Below are 22,716 nucleotides of genomic sequence, written 5' to 3' on the forward strand. Positions count from 1 at the left end.
GAACCACAGTAATCATTCATAGTCATGCCACATCCAATACCGTAACCTCAAACTTTCGGTTTACTTGAATATTGACAGCTACAGTAATCGAAAATGATATCATTATCTGTAAAATTTTATATGTAAAATTTTATATCCGGCGGTCACCTTTGGTTACAGTAATCCAGAACACTACAGTTGATTGCTCATGCTACACGCCCCTACCGTAACCTTAAACTTTCCGTGTGCTTGAATATTGAAAGCCACAGTAACCCCAAATGATACAGTGAACCAAAGTGATCTTAAAAGATACAGTAACCTTGATTGCTCATGCTACAACGCTTCTACCGTAACCTTGAATCCAAATTTTGAGAAATTTACGATCACTGAAAATCAGCCGAAAATCCAAAACCTAGAAACTCTGAGATTCCTTTTTGAATCTCAGAATTTCTTTGACTCTTCAAAACCTTCATTTTAATTACAGGTGAAAAGAAAATTCAAGTTCACACAGCAAACGGATCCGAATGTCCACTTTTCTTCTCCTGCGCTCGACGAGCCTCCATGACTTTCGAAACCTCCTTTTCTTGCTCCCCAAGTTTTTGCTTCGTTGCTGTCCACCATTCTTCTCGAGGTGTCTGGGCATCAAAAAACTCTCGATATTGCTTCAAATTCTCTTTCCACGTCAGAATCCAAACAGAACTAAAATAAATATGAAAATCCAAGGTTGATTGTAAGAATCATCAGGGACAATTATCACGGGTTTCGCAAGTTCCTCGTTTAGAAATGATTGAAAATCAGTTAGGTTCGCTGATTGAAGAGATACAAAATCCAAATCGAGATCTTCCACTTTTTCAAGTGCAACGTAAGCTTGATCCAGCTCGAAATTTTCCGTGAGTTCCAAACTTTTAGCTAACGCCAACGCTCTCAAAATGTTTCGACCCGAGATTTCTGGATTTCTCACGTTTTCCGCTACTTTCAATATTGAATCTAGCCTGGCCATCGACGAATTCCCTTTGAGTTCCTTTTCCAATTTCACAATGTCCTTGTACATCTCCTCCACGTACTTTTGGCTTCTTGGAACTTTCAGAATTTTCCTTGCAATATTTTTACGAAGTTTGTCTCTTGGATTCTGGTAGACGTCATTGACAAAATCAGTGTGTTTTTGAATGAACTCGAAAACGTTCGTTTTTTGTTTCAATGATTTTTCAAGGGCATTGAAATTAAGAAATCCAGATTTGAATTGGTTTGAAACTTGCTCACGCTTCGACCATGTTTCCCAGGCTTCAACTAACTGTGGCTTCTTTTTCTTCTCTTGAATTTTGGTCACATAATTTTGGAGCGTTTTCAAATTCGCCTTTAAATCCGTGTTGAATTTCTTCAAGGTTTGCGTAGCCTTCTGTACGTCCATCATTCAAAAATTTCGAAACTGTCTGAGCTAAAAGCTTCATTTTTTCTAGCCTCTCATCCTTGAGCTCTTCCATAAACTCTTCCACAAAATTTAACAAATTAGTTTCCGCGTCTTGAACTCGTCCACTCAAATTTTCCAAATCCGAAAGTGCCTCGTGAGCTGCCTTGAACTTTTGAAGCTCTGCTGATACCGATACCAAACTTCCAACAGACTTAAAAACTGCGTTGTCGTTTCTGAAAGTTTGTAATGTGTCTTTTGAATTTATGTTGCTGAGCTCATTTTCAAAGGCGTCCATTTTAGCCGTGTCAAATGGTTCCAACCATTTTTCGATAGTCACGTAATTGAAATTCTGACCATCAGAATGTTTCTCGGCATCGTCGACATTTTTGAGCACACCCAAATAAAAATCCTTGACCAGGTTGAATCCAGTTTGCCATTTTCCATAAGTCTTCTCGAACCATTTCAGCTTTTCAGTGTTATATTCTTCAGGGCTCCCAATGTAATCTAATCTTTCAAAAGGTTCCAGTAACACGTTGAATTGAGAGTTAGTGGAGAATTTGTAGATGAACGTTTTGAATTTGTTCTGGCTTCCTCCTAGCGCCAAAATTGGTTTCAGATCATTTTCCAACTTTTTCATCAACTCCGGATTGCTCAGACTTCCCCTGATAATTGATCCATTGAGATACTTTCGAAGCAATTCCAAGCTTGTTGTCTCGTCTTGCATCATAAAATATTCCAGATTCTTAGGACCATCGGCTTTATTCAAAATCTTCTGGTCCCTCAAAATAAATCCAATCCTTTCGGCTGTCTTCATCGGAAAAATACTCGACAGATCCTTTGGAAAAATCTTGCTGATCAATTTTGAACAATCTTGGAATTGTGTTTTGAGATCCGCGGAAATTTTCAAATCTCTCATTTTTCGAAGAACTCTTCTCGATTTCTTGGCATTATTCAAGAACTGGGTTATTTTTTTCTGGAAGTTTTTTCCGTTACTTCCGAAATTTGAGTGTTCAAACAGAGTCGTCTTGAACCTTTCGAAGGATTCCAATAGCTGGTTGGTATTTGGAAAATCGGTCTTCTTGGCATCGAGAACATTTCGAATTTCAATCAACGTTTTTTGAGAGAGCTCCAAAGGTTTTTGCTTCAAGTTCTTCAGCGAACTTTCAATTTTTTCAAATCCCTCAACGAGTTCTTGAATCGAAGAGCCATCGAGTGATTTCCGGATTTTATTCGGGAAATCCGAATCAAAGGAGAGCAGGGAATCGATACTTGATGGCTCCGAATCCAGAAGTTTATCAGCAAATTGGTTGATAGTGGGATCCGAATCGAAAAGGGCAGCTTCCAGGTCCAGAGCATGAGTGAGACGGGCAAATGGAGCAAGGATTCCGTTGACTTGGTGGAGATTCGAATCTGAAAATCGTAAAGTTTTTTCTTCGTGGCATTTTGACTTTTTTCCATAATTCAAATTTTCATTTTGAAAAAATATTTCCATGTGGTTTTTCTCAACTTACTAGTAGCTCTCTTGCTTCGAACGTTTACAACTCCATTCTCCGAATTCCACGAAATTTCTGAACTTCCACGTGTCATGAGATCTTCTAGATGCTTGCCGTGGACCCCACCTAGAACTGATAGTTTTGAAAATTTGATACCATCGATAGATTTTTTAAAAATTTCATTCGAACTTTTCTTAAATTCTACTAGAACTCACTTCCAATCAAGGCGATCCCAAAGATAGCCAGAAAAAGTGCATTTCGATGCCACCTTGATATTCTACATTTGTTAAACATTGTTCACAGGAGCTCTGAATAGTTTCAGATTTTCGAAATCGGCCAATCGACAATTACCTTACTTCTCTTACTTGATTATCTCAAATTGTAGTTTCTTCGATTTTGAGATGAAATAGACATATTCGGAGAAGTTAAAACTTTGAACTGATCTTATGATTCTCTTTACTGACCTCTCAGATTTTTTTTTGATTTTGAAAACTGCGATTTTGGAATATTTCACGTAAAAAACTACCATATTTCTTTAATAAAAGCCCATCCGAACCTTTAACTCTGGGTTTAATTATCTCGGTTTCTGTAAAAGATATCAAAAAGTTGTTAACAGATAAAATGTTTGATAGCTATTATAGGAACCGAGATAAATGAGCTCAAAGTTAAGGGTTCGGATAAAATTCTGTTATAGGAAAAAAAAACTTGGATTTTAAAGTCCAAAAAGTAAAAATTTAGGAATCTTAAGACTTCGGGATTTTTTAGATTTCCGGTGTTCAGAGCTTCTAGCTTCTCAATTTATCTGGTTTTCAGAATATTGAATTTTGAATTCAGGAGCTTGGCTTCACTTAACTTGCCTTCTTCTGTAGTTTTGCCTCCAAGTTGTATTTGCCAAAGTTTTAGAACTCAGGAAATTCAGGATTTTCAAATAGAAGCTAACCCCACATGGTCAATTTTGAACTCAATTATCTCGGTTCCTATAAGTGATATAGGAAATCTGTCAACTAACAAAATATATATCGGTGATATTATGATAAAAATTTTATCAGTTGACAACATTTTGGTATCTCTACTAGAAATCGAGATAATTGAGCTCAAAGTAAATGTATAAGGTGGACCTCTATTAATACGGTATTCAAATTCTGCGCAAAATGTTTTATTATTTATATTCGTCCTTGAATATGGTACAACTAAAAGTGGGAGAATTTTCGGAACGTCTGTTTTCGAAATTTCCTCATCGCTCGTGATGCTCAAGCTTAACTCGTCTTTCCGTTCGCTCGCTTCGAGATCGCTCTCTACTCGACAACTATTCTATGAGAAACGTTGTGAATCTATCTTAGGCCCAGCCGATGACCGAGGAAGTCACCTTTGAACCACGTAACGGTCGTAGACGGAGCTTCGGTTTCCCTACACTCGACCACTAGTTCAAAGTAGTTGGACTTGCCAATGTTGCCAAGATCACAGGAAATTATCATGGCACTGCCTGCATCTGCACCTGCGCAGACTGAAGTTTGTGGATTATATCGAGTGTTGATGCGATGTGACAGCGATGTTTCACATCCACAGAACCTTCGAGTGCGTCTGTGAATACTTGCAATTCACTTTCAGCGCCGGAGAGCGTCTTCCAACTTGGCCCGAGGTCCGAACAATTTATGATTCTTTTTTTTTTTGGCCACGCAAAATTTCTTTTAAAAGTTTTTTTCCCTATTAAAATCTGCTAAAAAAGAGACGTCTTTTTGATCCAAATTATCTCGTTTCCTGTTTGAGATATCACTTTCTTCAATTGATAAAATGACTTATCAGTGAAAAATCGAAATTCCAAAAAAAATGCCTTGGTCCACCTAGCAGCGTGTTGAGAGCTATCCAAAACGGATAATGAAAGTGTCCAAAAAACATTTTTATTTAGACGTTATGGTAAATTTAATAAGCCCTACAAATCTTACTTTGATTGTTTAAATGATTGCAATTTAGAATCTCTAGAATATCGCAGGCTCATTGTCGATTTAGTTTTCCTGTATAAACTAATAGTATTCCGTGAAGTAATTGTGAATCATGATTTATTTATTTGTCCCTCCACTATTACTAATCTCCGTAGGCACCCTTTCAACATCCGTTACAAATTAAAAACTTCCCCCCACTAAAATTTCTTCCCAATTTTTTACCTCAAGAATTATTTCTTGCTGGAACTCCCTCCCCCAATCAGTCTTCCCTGACATTATTTCTTTTCAGTCTTTTAGAACTAACCTATTTTACGTAAATCTTACCCCCTTTTTAATTCTAAACCCTACCAACTATTAACCTTTTACTGTGCATTGATTATATCAGTGGCTTCGGCCCTTTATCAATAAATGTATTATTATTATTATTATACATTTTTGAAAACTCCATTTTCCAACACTTTTCTGGCTTCGGTCCATCTATTCAAATATTCCTTTTTGAATAAAATCCTGAAAAAAACCTTATTTCCCTCCTTTTGCACTTAATTAAACTCGTTTGGCACCCGTTTCCTCCCCCTTTTAATGAATCCAATTTTGAACGAAAAAAAATAATTTATTTCAATGAGAAAGCTTTGAAAAAAGCTGAAAATATCTACAATTCGAATACATCAAATTCGGCGAATACATCAAATTCAATGCAACAAGAAAATATGCCAACTCCAATGTTATGAATCCCAAATTAAATCAAGCTTTGATTCCCCCGCTGGAAAATGTCCGTGATCTTGGGATCTACTTTTTCAGTAACCTGATTTTCCATTATCATTATTCGTTGATTATTCGGAAATCACATCAGAGGATCAACATGTTCTTTTCCATTCTAAAAAACGCATCGTGGAGTGTTTTTATAAAATGCTATACAATTTACATACGCCCTTTACTTGAATATGGAACGATAGTCACTTCTGCAATCCTAAAGGATCATATTATAAAATTGGAATCGGTGCAAAAGTCATTTGTTTTCAGAATTTTCAAAAAATTCAGGATGGCATACACTTCATACTTTGAAGCACTGGAAGAATGTCAGCTAAGTTCCTTGGAGTATCGCAGGCTCTATAATGATTTGGTCTACACGTATAAAATTATTGTTTCCAAAGAAATTATCATGGAGGTTCCAATTTTCGAAATATTTAATCATGCTGGACATTGCGACGTCACAAATACTATCTCAAATCACTTATCAAAAATTCAACAAAAATATCTTCTCAATTTCTCTCTAATAGAGTAATCAGATGTTGGAACTCTTTACCCGCCAAAGTGTTTCCGGTGAAGCCCTCGTCAGCGGCTTTCAAAAATCGACTATTATCCTGTGATCTAAAACATTTTCTTGTCTTGAATTCAACTAATTACTAACTCGGTTTTTCCTCCATCTCCCATTTAATACAAATGTATGTCCCTGTTATATCTCCTAGTTTCATAGACATTTCACGTGTTAGTGGTTTTCTCCCCTTCGTTGAAATAAATAAATAAATAAATTCAAGAAAATTATACAATTAAACAAAAAGAGAATCGATGACTAAATTCAAAAAAAGAGGTACGCAAATACTGGGACATTGAAACAAAAAGAAAGAGTATGAAAAATATATTTTGAAAAAAATAAATTGAAAATTAAAAAATTTTCCAGTACGGCGGTGGTTGTGAAGTGTCTGAAAAGTTGAAAGCGGCAGCTTCCAAACTATCGTAGTCGGGGGGTAGATCCTTGTTATGAGCAATGCCCTCTTCTACAGGACTGGGGGTGTCCAGTGGCATATCTATTATAAAATCAGTTGCTATTCGAAGAGGAGGTGGACGTTCTCGAGTGATCTGAAATTTTTTGAAGATAATATTTTAGTACAAAAAGGACTGGTGGCCTAGAAATCCAATCTAGGAGGTCACCACAACTGAATTTAGTTAAAAAGATCTGAAAAACCTCACCTGCGTAACATTCAAATTAATATCCGCAGGAATTCGACAACTTCTCATCGACGATGGCCTCCTCAATCCCATATGTACAGTAACCGAAGTCGGTTGACAAGTGATGGGTCTCGCCACAAACATGTCTTCAACACGACGTTGAAGTTGAATAATTTCTTCGTGTGCTCCGCTGGGACGAGAGGAAACGGATTGGCGGATACGGTAACGAAAAGATTCCGCATCCGAGTGTCGCAGTTGAGGGCGAATGTAGTTCTGGAAGTTCACTATTTACCAATGTTTAGTAGAAATTAGCCAATTTTGGATGTTCACTTAGATAGAATACAACAGATTTTATGAGACGAAATTCAAAATTTGAAGTGAATATTCTTATTCAACTTGTCAAAAGCTTCGAAATGAGTATAAACACGATTAGGCTCCGCTCATTCTGACATTTTCCGTTTAAATCGGCCCCGAGTAAAACCAAAAGTAGGACCTGATTATTCTTATTTTGAAGCTCTTGACAAATAACGCGCGAGACAATTTACCATAGGCGCCACTGGTCTCCAACTGTCCCTCAAAAGACTTTTTATATAAATAGCTGTCCTCGAAAATGGAATCCATCGATGGTATCGATGAACATTCCGAATCATTTTCATCAGAATTAAATTGCAATTAATCCGATATGCACTTTCCATCAACTCTCCTCCAATTCCCAAATAAATCGTTACACCAGCCAAAATGCGAGATGAGCAACCGAAAAAACTGATAGCATCTGTGCTTGCTGCCTGCACACTACTCGATACCATTTCGTACGAATACCCAGTCGGACTCTCTTTCGATACATCTTGTTTCGAAAACATGTGAAATTCAGATGTACTACAGAATCCACGTGCCGGAATTGAGACTGCTACAGTAGTCTCTGGCAGAAAGATGCTTCGTGTACCGAAAAGTGTATTCAAACACTGTTCCACTTCGACACGATCGAAATGGTACGGTAGATTTGTCGCCGGCATGGGGCGGTCGACACAGTAAATTGTGAATCCTGCTTGTTGGATTCGTGTAGTGGGTTCCAGAAGAACTATTCGTTTGGGGGGACGTTTGACAAATCCCCGTGGGCAGATGCAGCAATCCATTCCCATCTGTGTGATGTCCGTTTTTGAATCAATCATTCGACAACCAATGCATATACACGTCAGGATCTGAAAATCGAAAATGGGAGAATTGGGAATTTAGATTTTTAATTTTTTTCAGTTTATATACTAACTATAAATCGAAATACCGTATAGATTCTAAAACAAGGCACACCAAACTTTGAGCTCAATTATCTCGTTTTTTCGAAAGGTGTCAAAAAGTGAGCAACTGTTACAATGTTCATCATAATATCAAAACTATTTTGTCAGTTAGTCACTTTTTGATATCATTTGAAAGAACCGAGATAATTGAGCTCAAACTTGACAACTTCAACAATGAAGTTCTGAAGAAACGTTTGGTTGATGGTGCCCAATTTTTTGGACGACTGTACCTCTCTACGTTTTATCTCTGAACGAATAAACTAAAAGATGTACGCACAATTTGATGTCCATAAAACATAGGATCATCCTTGAAACTACAAGTGATTATCCCCCCGTACGTTTTGGGATTTGAAAAACATTGCTGACATTTTTTTGGATGATGTTATGCAGGATTACTGTAAGCTGGTCGACGTATGTTAACACAAATGTATTAGTGTACATAATTTATGACAAGATTTGAAAATAGAGATCTGATTTCGAAATCAGTTGTAGAATTTTTTGTTGTGTTTCGGAATCGGAGAAAAAACTTTACTAGTCAGAAGCTTTTGAAACACTCACACTGGAAACGATGAAAAATATGATAAACCATTTGAGCAAGTCTACTTCCACACCCTCAATAAGCATTATTTTCGGCTCCTAGTGATCTGAAATTAAAAAAATTGAAGCTTAAAGGTCTGAGAGTCCTGTTTGAACCTATTTTCCTCGGTTCCTATCGAAGATATCAAAAAGTGGTCAACTGAAAAATGTTACTGATATTATGATAAAAATTTTGTCAAGTGGCACATTTTTGATAGCTGTTACAGGAACCATTGATTCCAAGGTGAGGCGCCGTTAGCACCTGAGCAACGCGGTTGCCGCCGGGGCGATTCAAGCATAATTATTTTGTTCCTGTGAAAGATTTAAGAAAGTGGTCAACTGATAAAATGTTTATGATATTATTATGAACAATTTTTAGTTGACAACTTTTCGATATCTTACACAGGAACGGAGATAAATTGATTCAAGGTGTCGCTCCGCTTCCGTCTGAGATGTGCGGTTGCAGCAGGCGCGCTTTGAGCTCAATTATCTCGGTTACTGTAAAAGATATAACAAAGTGGTCAACTAATAAGATATTTATCATAATATCACCTATAGTTTATCAGTCAACAACATTTTGATATCTTCCACAGTAACTGAGAAAAATCGGCTCAAAGTTGGCAACCAGGGTGCAACGCAATCAGTAGTACTATTTTTATTTTTAGGACAACAATCAAACAGCGATATCGAAATGAGGGAGTTTATATGAACAGTTTTGAGAAAACTTTGCATTATTTCAGAAAATATGAAAATAGAAAGTTATTAAAATTAGAAATTTTCCGTTAAAGGTTAGGGGACAGGAGATTTTTCGTAGTTTTTTTGTAGCGCTTTCTCTTTGCCCGCGTGGCTCAGTCGGTAGCGGCGCCGCACCCTCAATCATCGCCCTCACAAGTTCAACTCCTCGAGAGGCATCTTTGAACGGAATTTCGAGAACATTATTTTTTTCATGTCCCCCCACCTTTAAAAAAATAATTTATCAAAAAAAAATCTGGTTAGTCTAACTAGGGTTCATAACACTCCAAACTAAAAAAAGGTAGATCTAAAAAATTCTGAAAAAGATAATCCAGGTGGGATGTGTGGGGAGATAGAGATAAGATAGTGAAGAAGATCCTGGACGTGAGAAAAAAAGAGAAAAAAAACGAAAAGGGAGCTCTCGGTGGGAGGAGAAAAGAAAAGAAACTATGTGGTGTGTGAATGTGTCAGAAGGGAAAAAAGAAGAAGAAGGACCACTACTACAAAGAGCAGCGTATGAAATTGAGGAGAAAGAGATGAAGAGCCAGAAGAGAGAAAATAGAAAAATAAGGATCTGGAAGAGGGTGAGAGAGCATAAGCTTTGCTTTTTTGTGTCCCTTTTATTCCAAAAAACGGAAAACCGCCATTCGGAAAGGAAAGGAAAAGATGATGAAGAGTTGAGGAATATAAGAGTCTTTGCACTTTTCAATAGGATGGCTTAACAGGGAAAGAGAGACAGGAGTTCTTTTGTGTTGCAGAAAATAGATATATTTCTTTCTTTTTTGGGAAGGGCTTAACATATTTTTTGGGTTTCAAAGGGTTCAAAAGTTTTTTGAAAAGAAGGGGAAAGGAAAGGGAAGAGAATTTCTAAAATCAAGTTTCTCTGAAATTCAAAAGTTCAAAAAATGTTTGAAAACTTTTTTATCCAAATTATCGTATTTGCTGCAGCAGAAGTGTTTTGAGCATATATACTTTGAGCTCAATTATCTCGGTTCCTGTGAGAGATATCAAAAAAGGTGTTAACTGATAAATAATTTATGATATTATGATAAATAATTTATCAGTTGACAAAATTCTGATATCTTTCGCAGGAATCAAGATAATTGAGCTCAAAGTTGGCGATTAGGGTGGGCTTCTTTTAGAGAAGTATTAGAGAGGGTACGGTAAAATAATTTTCAAACTTCTGATCCTAAAATTTCTTTCAACTTTTTGTTTCGAAACAGGATGATAAGATATTCGTTTTATATGGAAATTTCCAGAAGGAATTTCGAAATCAGAGTTTTTTTTTCTTTTTTGAAAGTGCGTCATAATTTATTTATAACGCAAGTATGTGTGAGTACTCTCAAGAGGGTAACTTCTTTAGAACATTCTTTAGAACTTCTAACTACGGTTCAAAAAGTGGCCTAGAAAAATCGATAATCTGAAAAATTGAAATTCTGAAAATCAGAAAATCAGAAAATCAGAAAATCAGAAAATCAGAAAATCAGAAAATCAGAAAATCAGAAAATCAGAAAATCAGAAAATCAGAAAATCAGAAGTTCAAAAATTCAGAAATTTAGAAATTCAGAAATTCACAAGAAACTTTGCAATTTCCAAATTTTCAAATTTCTCAGGATTTCAGAATTTCTTGAAATTTTGGGATATTATCACTGGATAGCGCTCAAAAATGAGTTATGAATTATTCTGGGTTTGTTTTTTTTCAGTGGATGATTGGAAAATCAAAAACCAAAAGAGCATTTTTTGAAAAAGCATGTAAACCACTGAAACCAAATTTTGGAGATCCAAGAAATCCACTTCCTTTTCGCATACATTTTTTATGAATCCTGATAATCTCCTCATGACATTTTTGTGTTTTAGCACCCACCAAATCCGTCAAAATCTTATTATCAACGTTTTTCACCCTATTGATACATGCAAATCAAATAAATACATTTTTTCTGATGTTGGTCAGCTAATGGAAAAAATAACTACTAGGAAAAAAACAAGTAGGGGTCTGAAAAAAGGATTATTTTACACCGGATATGTTTATTTTTTCAGAATTGGCTCAAAAGAAGATTGGTTCTAGGAAAATCTGAAATTATTGGGCTAAAAATACAATTAGCATAGTTCCAGAAGTTTCTGGAAACTTTGGTAATTTGGGTAATTTGAATAAACTTACTAATTAGCGTCATTTATATGTTGAAAACTCAGAAAAAATAGAATTTCTTTGGCAAGAATCAAGGTACACATATGGATGGAAAAAATTGAAAAAAACACTATAAAATGAAATTGTTATTATAATAGTTGATATACAAACATGGACACTTCTCTCACTTCCTCCCCTATACATCTACAGTAATCCTAAAAATAAGGATGAGCAATATGAGGAAATCAAGTGGATAGACATGTCAATGAACTGACGGTAAGTGTCAGTTTCGAATGACGGAATTCCCATTTTCCTTCTTCGTTACAAATCAGTTGAATCGTTTGTTGAACGGCAGCGAATAGGCCTTTACGACCTTTGTTGAATTGGATGTAGGTGTCGGAATCGTTTTCCTTGGACATACATTGTACGGTTTGAACCTGGAAATTTTGAATTTTGAAATTTCAGAAATATGAGTGACTTCCAAGGTTTAAGGGGGGGGGGATGTTAGCTTTGATAGAAGCCCATCCTATACTTGAACTTTGAGCTGAAACTGAGTTCAATTATCTCGGCTTCTTTAAGAGATATCAACATTTTTTCAATTGATAAAATATTGGTATATTGGTGGTATTTTGATAAACAATTATATAATTGATCCCTTTTTGATATCTCTCATGGGAACTCCTTGAGGGAATTGAGCTAAATGTACACTTATAGGGTGGGCTTCAATAAGAGCAAACACGGTAGGGATTTAGCTTACCGTAAAACCTCTAATAGAACGACACCCGGATCGTCTACTTTGAGCCTATATATCTCACTTCTTTTGAAAGATATCAAAAAGTGGTTAACTAGTAAAATGTTTATCAGGATATCAGCAACATTTTACTAGTTAGCCACTTTTTGATATCTTTTACAGAAAATGAGATATATAGGCTCAAAGTGGACGATCCGGGTGTCGTTCTATTAGAGGTTTTACGGTAAATACACTTTTATATAAAGCTTATGTACACTTTTTCATGCAACCCAAAAAAACCCCATAAACCCGATAAAACCCATACTCCTCATTAACACCATGAATCCCACAAAGCCCATGATTTCATGTTTTAATTTCTGTAAACCGCAATTACTGAAAACTTCTAGGATACTCTCAAAAAATTTTACACTTTCTACCAAAACTTATAGTGGAAATTTTAAACCATCATTAGAAAAAAGTCCAAATCATGGCTACAGAGTTCTAAATTTCATTGGTGGGTTTCAGCGAAATTTTAAGAAAGGGTTACTGTAGCTACCGTAAATGCTCTAATATGACTCCAATCCTATATCGCACTTTGAGCTCAATTATCTCGATTACTAGGAGAGATATCAAAATTTTGTCAACTGATAAAGTATTGGTGATATTACGATAAATAAGTTAACAGTTGACCACTTTTTATGTCTTTCACAGGTATCGAAATAATTGAGCGCAAAGTTGGCGGTCTGGATGGGCTTCTATTAGAGAGGCGTGTGACAACCGATTGTCACTTACTGGTAACGGCTTTTTTGGTAATTTTACCGGTAATTTACCGGTAAAAATTTACCGAAATTTACCGGTAACCTACCGGTAAATTTGAAAACTACCGAAAATTTACCGGTATTTTACCGGTAAATTACCGGTAAGTTACCGGTAAATTTTCGGTAAAATTTTTATTTTCCTCGAGGACTACACCAGTGTGTCTTCCCCCCCCCCCCTTGACTGCGCCTCTCTCTGTGTGTGCTCCTCCAAATGAGGGCGCGCGCTCACGGCTCTATAACTGGCTTCAGAAGAGAGATAGAGCCTTCTGATCTTCAGAATGCATACTGTCCCAGAATCCTGAAGACGTCCCGAACCACTAAAACTTCTATTCATCATAACTTGGTTCATTTTAAAAGAAAGTTCATCTTACCACCATTCGAACGCTCTCTTCAAGCTTAACACAATGAAAGCAACTTTAGAACATAAAGTAGGCGGGTTTTAAAATGATTGTTTTGACAAAAGTATATCAAAAATCAACAGAAAAATTTTGAAGTTTTCGGTCTCTGAATCGGCGGGTCGGGCAGGGCCGGGAATATTTTTCTCCAGCCCGGGCCGCAGCCAGGGTCTACCCGGGCTGGGCCGGAATTTTTAGCAAGTATGGTTATTTCTGCTCCGAAAAATAACTTTTTCTGTGTTAGTTTTCTTGCTCGGCAACCGATACCATTAGACTCCTCTCGTGATTTTACGTATAATACGCCTAGCTGCCGAGCTAGCTTTTCAAAATTAAGCCGTGTAAGAACCTCCAAAAAATCTTATGTGCCGCGTACTTTATGTGCTGAAGTGGATTTCATTGTGTTTAGCTTGAAGAGAGCGTTCGAATGGTGGTAAGATAAACTCTCTAGCGTAAAAATGAACCGAGTTATGATGAATGAAAGTTTTAGTGGCTCGGGACGTCTTCAGGATCCTGGGACAGTACGTTTTCTGAAGATCAGAAGGCTCTATCTCTCTTCTGAAGCCAGTAATGGAGCCGTGAGCGCGCGCCCTCATTTGGAGGCGCACACACAGAGAGAGGCGCAGTCAAGGGTGGGGGAGGGGGGAGATGGCGGAGACGAAAGGGTCGTTTCTCGAGAAATTTCGAGGAATCCATTCCTCGAAAAATTCCTCGAGGAACTTTATTTCTTTAGAAAAAAAACGAACGTTTTTTCTGCTGTTTCACTAGTTTTTTGACAGTTTGCAACAGTTTTGAAATGGTCAGTTCTAAAACGTCGCGGTTCTGAAACGTCGCGGTTCAAAAATGTTGCGGTTCTAAAACGTCGCTGTTCCAAATTTTGAAAAAACGCAGAAAATTTTCCTAGAAATTATCGGTAGTTTTCGGTAAATTTACCGGTATATTACCGGTAATTTTACCAGTAAAATACCGGTAATGTACCGGTAAAAATTTACCGGTATTTTACCGGTAAATTACCGGTAAGTTACCGAAACCGTACCGATAGCACACACTGTAGAGAGGTAAGATCAAAGTTCTATTTTAGCATTTCCGGTAATTTTGGAAATTTGCAAACTTACAAAGCATCCAGTTTCGGTGTTTCTGGTCTTGTTGGTGCTCGAAATTCCAGCTTTTTCGGTCTCTTCAATCGGCACCATTAGGCAGGATGTGCAACCTGAATTCAATCTTTTTTTGGCAAATGCCTTACATGTTTACCATTTTCTTCCCCATTCTCTAGGTTCATCTCGTTAGGAATTTTATCTAGAACTCCCGTTATAACTGTTGTGCCATATTTTCTTCTGATCAATAAATTATAAATTATAAAATGCGCTCTAATGGGAACCTTCCAGAAATCGTTATGGAAAACTTATAATAAAAACAGATACCAAAACCTACAATAACGCTCAAAAACTAACCTTTTGGTGGGAGAGCTTGAACAGTAGAAATTATAATAATTCCAGCGAAAAGAACCAAAAAAAGAGAGGAGGAGAAGGTCATGATTGGTGGTAGGTCTCGAGAGTGAACCGAGAATCTCAAATGGAATGTTTTCGGTTGTTTAGTTCTTATATAAAATAGACCAAATCGGGAGGCGGCGTGTACCCGACATCTGATCAAATAGACAGGGTGCACATGGTTTTGCAGCAAATGGTTTCCCCCTACTTTTTTTGGCGATATTTGCAGTTCGACTGCTGCAAAAATGTTGTTTCCGGCAGCCCTTTTTTGAGAGAGGAGAGGTCGGGTCTTGACCACGTTTTTTTGTGGATTTAGGCTGCGGTGCAGTTTTTCGGCAACACCTGTTCCCGATTTTATTTTTGGTGATTTAGGGATCGGAAATATAGAAATTCGGGAGCTGATCAAACCGGAATATTTTCATGTTGCAGAAATTGAAATTTAGATTCAAAGATAAAAGTGTTCATACAGTGCCGAGCAAAAGATAAACAGTAGGATCTACAAAAACGTAATTTTCAGTAGATTTTCGGTCATTTTGATGTTTTGAAAACTCCAAGATTTTCAGCAATTTTCCGATTTCTGAAAGAGACCTGTTTTCTTTCCAAAAACTGGCAAATTGGTCTTTCAGAAATCAGCAAATAGCTTAAAAACTAAGAATTTTAAAAAAATTTTCTGAATGCAAAGTTTTCAATTTAGGCCTTCTCTACACCCTTCAAAATGTTTGAAGTGTTTGGAAACTTGACAGCCGAGCTCTGGATTCCTGAAAATGATCAAAATGGCCGAAAACCTCTAACTTACTAGTAAGTTTTTGACTTTGAGAAATGTGCTTCTTGAAATTTTACACATTTCAGTCTAAATTTCTAATTCCTAGCTTCTCTAGAAGGCGAGATGCGGTCATTTGAAGTTTTGGAGAAACGCAGACAGTTAGAGCGTCTCGTTGTCTTCGTCTTTAGCTTCCTAAACTGTAAATCAACCTGGTGGCCTAGAAATGCAGAAAGTATGGATCCCTAGGCCCCGGACTAGATTTTAAGGATTATGGGGAATATTCCAATTTCCAAAAACTTGTGAAAATTTTCATACTCCGCAAATCTCTAGATTCACCTGAAAGTGTTTCTTTAAACCGGGACATCAGGACTCACAGACACATATACGTACACGTATCTTTCAAAAATTTCGAGTAGACAATGTACCACTGTCATGAACTATCGGATTATCCAGCTATCGGATTTTTAGACCATGACAGTCGTGGCATTGGCTGCTCAAAATATGAATGGATTTCTTTTTTGCAGTTTTCTCGCGAATCGATATTCAGATAGAATAGTACGGATTAGGAAATTTCGTAGTCTGAATTTCAAAAAAAATGTATAGAAGCACAGACTGTATATGTATGTGGAAAATGAATACATATACATATGAGGGACAACAATCGATGGGAGAGGAAGAAGACATGATTCATATTCATATACACGTATCGTTCGTATCAACAATACAATAGATATGTAGATTATTTGTACCAAAAAAATCATGGAATCTATTGTACTTTTTTGTACACAAAAAACCGGAGAGACGCCTGTGACCGCTTCCGAAGGTCCCACAATGATAATTACTGTAACCAAATTTTTTTCCGAATTCCTTTTCTCGATTTTCACTGTTTTTCATCGAATTTCCTGTTTTTTTTCTGCTGTAAAAATGACACTCTCTATAAAATAAAAAAAATTCATTCGATGCATATAAATTTGATAAAACTTGGCAAAAATTCGAAAAATGACAACGTATAGGGGGGGGGGGGTTGGGTGTGGAAATGGGAAGAAAGACAAGTGATTTATGGAATAAGTACCTCTTTTTTGTATTCTAAAAAACCGGAATAATTAATTGAACCAAAACCCTGAATTCCAAAGGATCCTCCTAATCCATTTTAACATGCAATTCAACATCTCCTCTTGCCAGCTCCATCGCTGGCCATTTCGCAATCATGTCTTCATCACCCGCATGCGTTTTGTATGGGACTGAGAACAAGAAAAATAGGTCGTCCAGAATTTTGGGAAGATTCGCATCGCAATCCGGATACCAGTTTGATCCAAAAACTGTTGCTCGATGGCGAGCCGTCGATGCTCGTCCACCAATTTGAGCAGAATTCGTTCCATGACTTCGCAAAAGTCTTTTGCCAGACACATACGCCAGATTAGGAGACACGGATTGCTTTCACATTTGTATACTGGGATGTCGCGAATCGTTTCGATGAGTTTTGGGATAAAATTGATGACGGATAGACGTTGGCTTGGGCAGTTTTTGATATGACAGTGGGAGCAGTGGAGCATTGTTGGAATGAGCCAAAGGTGGGGGTTCTGGAAAAAGGGATTTTATACTAGATAATTTGATTATGTTTCACAATGTTCCTCTTAGTTTAAAGTAGTCAATTTAGTGTCTGAATAGTTAGTTTAAGTTTTTTTTAGTCTGAAAGTTTCAGAGATTTCAGACACTCCATGTTGGTAGTTAGCAACTTTATACCCTCTGATTTCAAAAAAAAAAGATAATTTCCAAAGTTTTAGATGTTATCTTTTTCATGATAACTTCAGCAAGTTATTGTACAAATAAGCTAGCAAAATATTTATACTACTGTATTTCCGGTAATAGAACCACCCAAACTATCAACTTTGAGATCAATTATCTCGTTGCAGGATAGCGAAAAGATTACAGCTGGAAAAAAATGTTGTTGATATTATGATGAATAATTTATTAGTTGACAAACTTTTGATATCTTTCACAGGAGCTGTGATAATTGAGCCGAAGGTGACAGTTTGGCTGGGCTCTTCCTGATCATTTTCTGGTTATGAACTTGTTAACTAACCAACTGTATAGCAGTTCATGTTGCCAGCTGTGTCAACAGAAATTTAGGTCGAACATAAAAAATTTGATTTAAAACATTTTTTGCTAATAGTGAGTATCTAAAAAAGGCATAGTTGGAGGGATTCAAATAATTCCCGTAATTGGAAACCTCATTTTTCGAACAACCCAAACTTAAAAAGTATCCTTCGCTCACCTTCAAATGCACACTAACATGCTCTTGATAGTACTTTTCACTGGCGAACTGGATATTGCACATGTGACACGTGTAGATAGATCGCAATGGAAAATTGATCACCAGCTGACCGTCATCCAGCATTTTGAGATCGGGCTCAATGGATTCACGCGTTGGGTAGACCACTTCATTGCACACAATAGCACCGGATTTCTGGAAAAAATTTTCGTCTTGCTCAAAAATATATTTTCGTAATGTCAAAGGTTCAAAGCCACCGTAATTTCTCTTTTTTAAACCCAAATATCTTCGATTGTTTTTTAATATACAGTAATCCTTTCAATTTTCAAATACTCTGAACCCGAACTCTGACTTCTGAAACTCCGGGATTTAGAACGAAACCTTGGGTAAAGCTTTCAAGCCCAAAACTTTCATATTTTTTTCTGAAAACTCACATCATGCCAAATATAAAAATGATCCACCACATCAGTCAAATATTCGAATCGTATTCCACACAACGGATCCGGACATGGAAATGGGTTGATTTGTGCTTCACACTCTTCAGCATGTGTGTAGAACGATGCAGCATCAACCAATCGAATATTACATCCCCAACACTCTCTGGCCATCCACGTGGCATGTCCCTCTCCATTCATCGTCGTCACATAATGTTCCAGATAAGCATCATAGTTCTCGTAGCGAGTCCCACAACAGAACAATTTGATGGAGTCATGATCGAACATGTAATGGATTCGCATATCTTGAGGATCGTGGAATGCGTGGGGACAGTCGTTCCAGACACAATTGAATGCTTGATTCTTCTTTATCAACTTCTTATCATCCTCGTAATTCTGCTTCAGAATTTCTTCTTTTGTCATCCGGCACTTTTTGTTGAGCGGAACATCAAAGTGTCGGGTGTTGTGCAGGCGCTGGAATTGGGATTTCTTTTATTTTGTTTTAAAGTTTTGATGTTTTTTAATGTAAAATTATAAACCGCACAAAAATGTGATTTCACTAAATAATACAATATTTTTGTTTCCCAAAAAAACTAGAAATTCAGAGAAATTCTTGAAAATCTCAAAATCTCCAAAAGTCAGAAAATCCAGATTATTAGGAAAACTTCGAACAATAAACAAAACTCGAATACTCAGAAATTCAAGAAATACAGAAACTCACAATTTTTGGAAGTTCGGAAATTCCAAGAACTTCGAAAAAATTCAAATTCCAGAATTTCACTAGTTCAAAAAATCTAAAATTTCCAAGATTAAAATTTCCAAGACAGTACCTTCAGAAACTCTAAACATTCAAATTAGTTTTCTAAATTCCTAAATCTATGAATTTCTGATTTTTTCTAAAATTTTGAAAGTTTCCAGAAAACTCGGAACATTTTGAACGTTTAGAAAAGCTTGGAAATTCCAGAAAACTCACTATCAGTTATTCAAAAATTGAGATTGTCCAGGAAATTCAGATGTTCCGAAAACTCCGGTAATACCAGAAATTTCAAAATTCAGAAACTCCGAGAATTCCAGAAAACTCTGAAATCCCAAAATCTTAGAAAGTCCAGAAAATTCAAAAATGTAAAAATTTCTTTCTAGAACTTTTGAAATTTTCAAGAAATCTGGAAGCTGAAGTGTTCCAGATAATTGAGAAATTTGAAAATTCAGAAATTCTAGGAATTTCACAAATTTAGAGAGTTTCAGAAATTCAAGAGTTCCTGATTAATAAAAATTTACGAAGCTATCCAAAATCTCCTAATTGTAAGTTTCAAAACTTCGAATATTTTTTTTCTTTTAAAAAATTGAGTTTTGTACGGTAAAAATGATTTCAAAAGTGCTTCAATTCAAAGTTTTTCAACAAAAAATCTAATCTAAAAAACCGAGAGAACGAAAATACTTTACAGCAAGCATGAGTTTTTTTCAGTTTTTGAAATTGATTTTTGTTTTGATTTTATGTTTTCTATTTTCCTTTGAAAAAATAATTCTGTCTAACATAAAAATAGGATAAGACTCACATATGCACATTTCCTAAAAACCATTCGCTTCGGCGAGATCTTTGTTAATTCGGCAGGCAATTTCTTGTACATTTGCTGATTTAATCCCATCAAATCCCACAATTTCGCTTCTTCAAATCGATCCAATATTCGTTTGACTTTTGGCAGCACTGGTGGAGGATATGGATTGTTATTATTATTCGGAGGATTCGAGGAGGACGAAGGCTGAGAATCTGGAGTATGAGATGTCGAAGACGTCGGAGGAGGTGGTGGTGGTGATTCCAATTTGTACAAACAAAGTGTTCTATCGTACACTACATCCGATTTACTGACATTCACATAAGCCACATACGGCGTTGCATGCTCAAGTAACCTCCGACAGCACTCACAATTCTCCCTGGATGGAGGTGATGATGGTTGAGGAGGTCCTGGGGGATCCTGGGGGAGAGGTTGGGAGGAAGGAGGTGAGGAATGATGCGTCGGATGAAGAGATTCCGGTTTTCGAGTCTGGAAAAAAGATAGTTAAAACAAAACGTAGTTTCTCTAATAGAAGCCCATCCAAACCATCAACTTTGAGCCAATCTATCGCGGTTCCTGTCAAAGATATCAAAAAGTTGTCAACTAATGAATTATCTACCATAATATCACCAACATTTTATCAGTTGACAAATTTTTGATATCTCTTTTAGGAGCCAAGATAATTGATCTCAAAGTTAGTGGTTTGGTAGTAAAAATACTCTAGAAAATATTGAGGTATTATTTCAAATTTCTGGTGATTTTCGAATTTTCGGGATTTTAAGATTTTTTGAAAATCTTTCTTTGAAAATGAAAGTTCTCTGAAAATTTTCATTTTCAGATTTTTTTAAATTATCTTTTTTTTATTTAAAAGCAATTCAAATCATTCAGCTTTTAACTGAATTTTAAGAAATTCATTCTAAAAATTTCAGTTTTCGTTTTCATTTATCAAATTTTTTTCTTTGGTTTCCAAATTCACTTCTAATTCAAATATTTCAATTTTCAGAGATTTTTCGACTCTTTCGACTTTTCCATCTTTTTAAAAAAATTATTCAGACCTACTAGAATATGGGAGAAACGATTTTTAGAAAAATTAAAAAGAAAAAAGCGCTGACCTCCTCATTTTTCGATTTCGGTGTCATCCTTCTCCTTCGACTACTTCCACTAAAACTACGACACAATTCGGGAGTAATTCTGAAAAAATTTGATTATTACAAAATTGGAAAAAAATAGAAAAAATAAGGCAAAAAATCCGCAGAAAAAAATGGTGAGAAAAAAATGAGGAAAAACTCAAAAAATGGGTCAAATTTAATGAGAAAAAGAGCAAAAACTGCAAAAAACTGTGTAGATCAAAAGGTTTCTAAATAAAAAAATTACGAAAAAAAAAGAAATAAAAACAAGGAAATTGGAATGACCTGGAAGATTCTGTTTTGTCCGAAACGATACGGAAGAAAAAGAAGAAAAAGAAAAAGAAGAAGAAGGACAAGAGAAAATGGGAGAATGATTTTGCATGACACGGGGGTTGAAGAAAGAAATAATATAGAAAATAGGGGAGAGGGAAAAGAAAAAGAGAGAAAAAAGCGTCGAAATGGACGCAGGGAGGGTGCAGAGGGACAGAGGGGGACACTCCGAAAAACTGATGATTTCAATTTGTGCGGAGAGAGAAAATAGACATTCTGGGGGCTTAGAGAGTGTTGATTTTTGAGAGAGTGGTAGAGAGTGAGAGAGTGTTCTCTGGGCGGGAAAAGAAGAGACAGTTAACTGTGACCTTTACTAATTTATCTCATCTTCTTTTTTTAAATGTATGCTACTGTAGGATTTGGGATCGGATAGGATCGGATAGGATCGAGAAGACTGAATTCGGGAATTTCGTTTTTTTTCGTTCTTTTATTTTCGAAACTCTCATAGAATTTTGAAATTCGAAGACTCTGATATTCGGATAATTTTGAATATCTGAAATTAAATCTCAGAATCTCAGAATCTCAGAATCTCAGAATCTCAGAATCTCAGAATCTCAGAATCTCAGAATCTCAGAATCTCAGAATCTCAGGATCTCAGAATCTCAGAATCTCAGAATCTCAGAATCTCAGAATTTCAGGATTTCAGAATTTCAGAATATCAAAATTTCAGAATTTCAGGATTTCAGAATTTCAGGATTTCAGAATCTCAGAATTTCAGAATATCAAAATTTCAGAATATCAGAATCTCAGACATTCAGAATATCAAAATTTCAGAATTTCAGGATTTCAGAATTTCAGGATTTCAGAATCTCAGAATTTCAGAATATCAAAATTTCAGAATTTCAGGATTTCAGAATTTCAGGATTTCAGAATCTCAGAATTTCAGAATATCAAAATTTCAGAATATCAAAATTTCAGAATTTCAGGATTTCAGAATTTCAGGATTTCGGAATCTCAGAATCTCAGAATCTCAGGATCTCAGAATCTCAGAATCTCAGAATCTCAGAATCTCAGAATTTCAGGATTTCAGAATTTCAGAATATCAAAATTTCAGAATTTCAGGATTTCAGAATTTCAGGATTTCAGAATCTCAGAATTTCAGAATATCAAAATTTCAGAATATCAGAATCTCAGAATTTCAGAATATCAAAATTTCAGAATTTCAGGATTTCAGAATATCAAAATTTCAGAATATCAAAATTTCAGAATCTCAGAATTTCAGAATATCAAAATTTCAGAATTTCAGCCGATTGACGTAATATTTTAATTCCCGGATGAATAATTTCCTCTCAAAAAAAAAACAATAGTTCACCACCTG

The 22,716-nt window shown here is 36.1% G+C and overlaps 3 protein-coding genes across 3 annotated transcripts; all 3 read right to left on the bottom strand.

Annotated features, from left to right (window-relative positions):
• Positions 1-661: 661 nt before the first annotated feature.
• Positions 662-8,683, bottom strand: CBG25399 (the record flags this gene model as incomplete). The annotated part of the gene is made up of 7 exons (XM_045241271.1): positions 662-1,150; positions 1,272-2,797; positions 2,899-3,006; positions 6,551-6,677; positions 6,789-7,040; positions 7,313-7,966; positions 8,618-8,683. 7 exons carry the CDS (start codon positions 8,681-8,683, stop codon positions 662-664), a joined length of 3,222 nt encoding a protein of 1,073 aa, XP_045098796.1.
• A 2,781-nt stretch (positions 8,684-11,464) lies between these two features.
• Positions 11,465-14,965, bottom strand: CBG08451 (the record flags this gene model as incomplete). The annotated part of the gene is made up of 4 exons (XM_002640359.2): positions 11,465-11,485; positions 11,768-11,929; positions 14,548-14,642; positions 14,884-14,965. The coding sequence occupies 4 exons, from the start codon at positions 14,963-14,965 to the stop codon at positions 11,465-11,467; spliced, it is 360 nt and encodes a 119-aa protein (XP_002640405.2).
• Positions 14,966-16,887: 1,922 nt separating this feature from the next.
• CBG08450 lies at positions 16,888-21,080 on the bottom strand (the record flags this gene model as incomplete). The annotated part of the gene is made up of 5 exons (XM_002640358.2): positions 16,888-17,262; positions 17,958-18,149; positions 18,389-18,862; positions 19,945-20,430; positions 21,054-21,080. 5 exons carry the CDS (start codon positions 21,078-21,080, stop codon positions 16,888-16,890), a joined length of 1,554 nt encoding a protein of 517 aa, XP_002640404.2.
• Positions 21,081-22,716: the final 1,636 nt, after the last annotated feature.

The sequence above is a fragment of the Caenorhabditis briggsae genome (genome assembly GCF_000004555.2).
Source record: "Caenorhabditis briggsae complete genome, chrI, whole genome shotgun sequence".
Lineage (NCBI taxonomy): Eukaryota > Metazoa > Nematoda > Chromadorea > Rhabditida > Rhabditidae > Caenorhabditis > Caenorhabditis briggsae.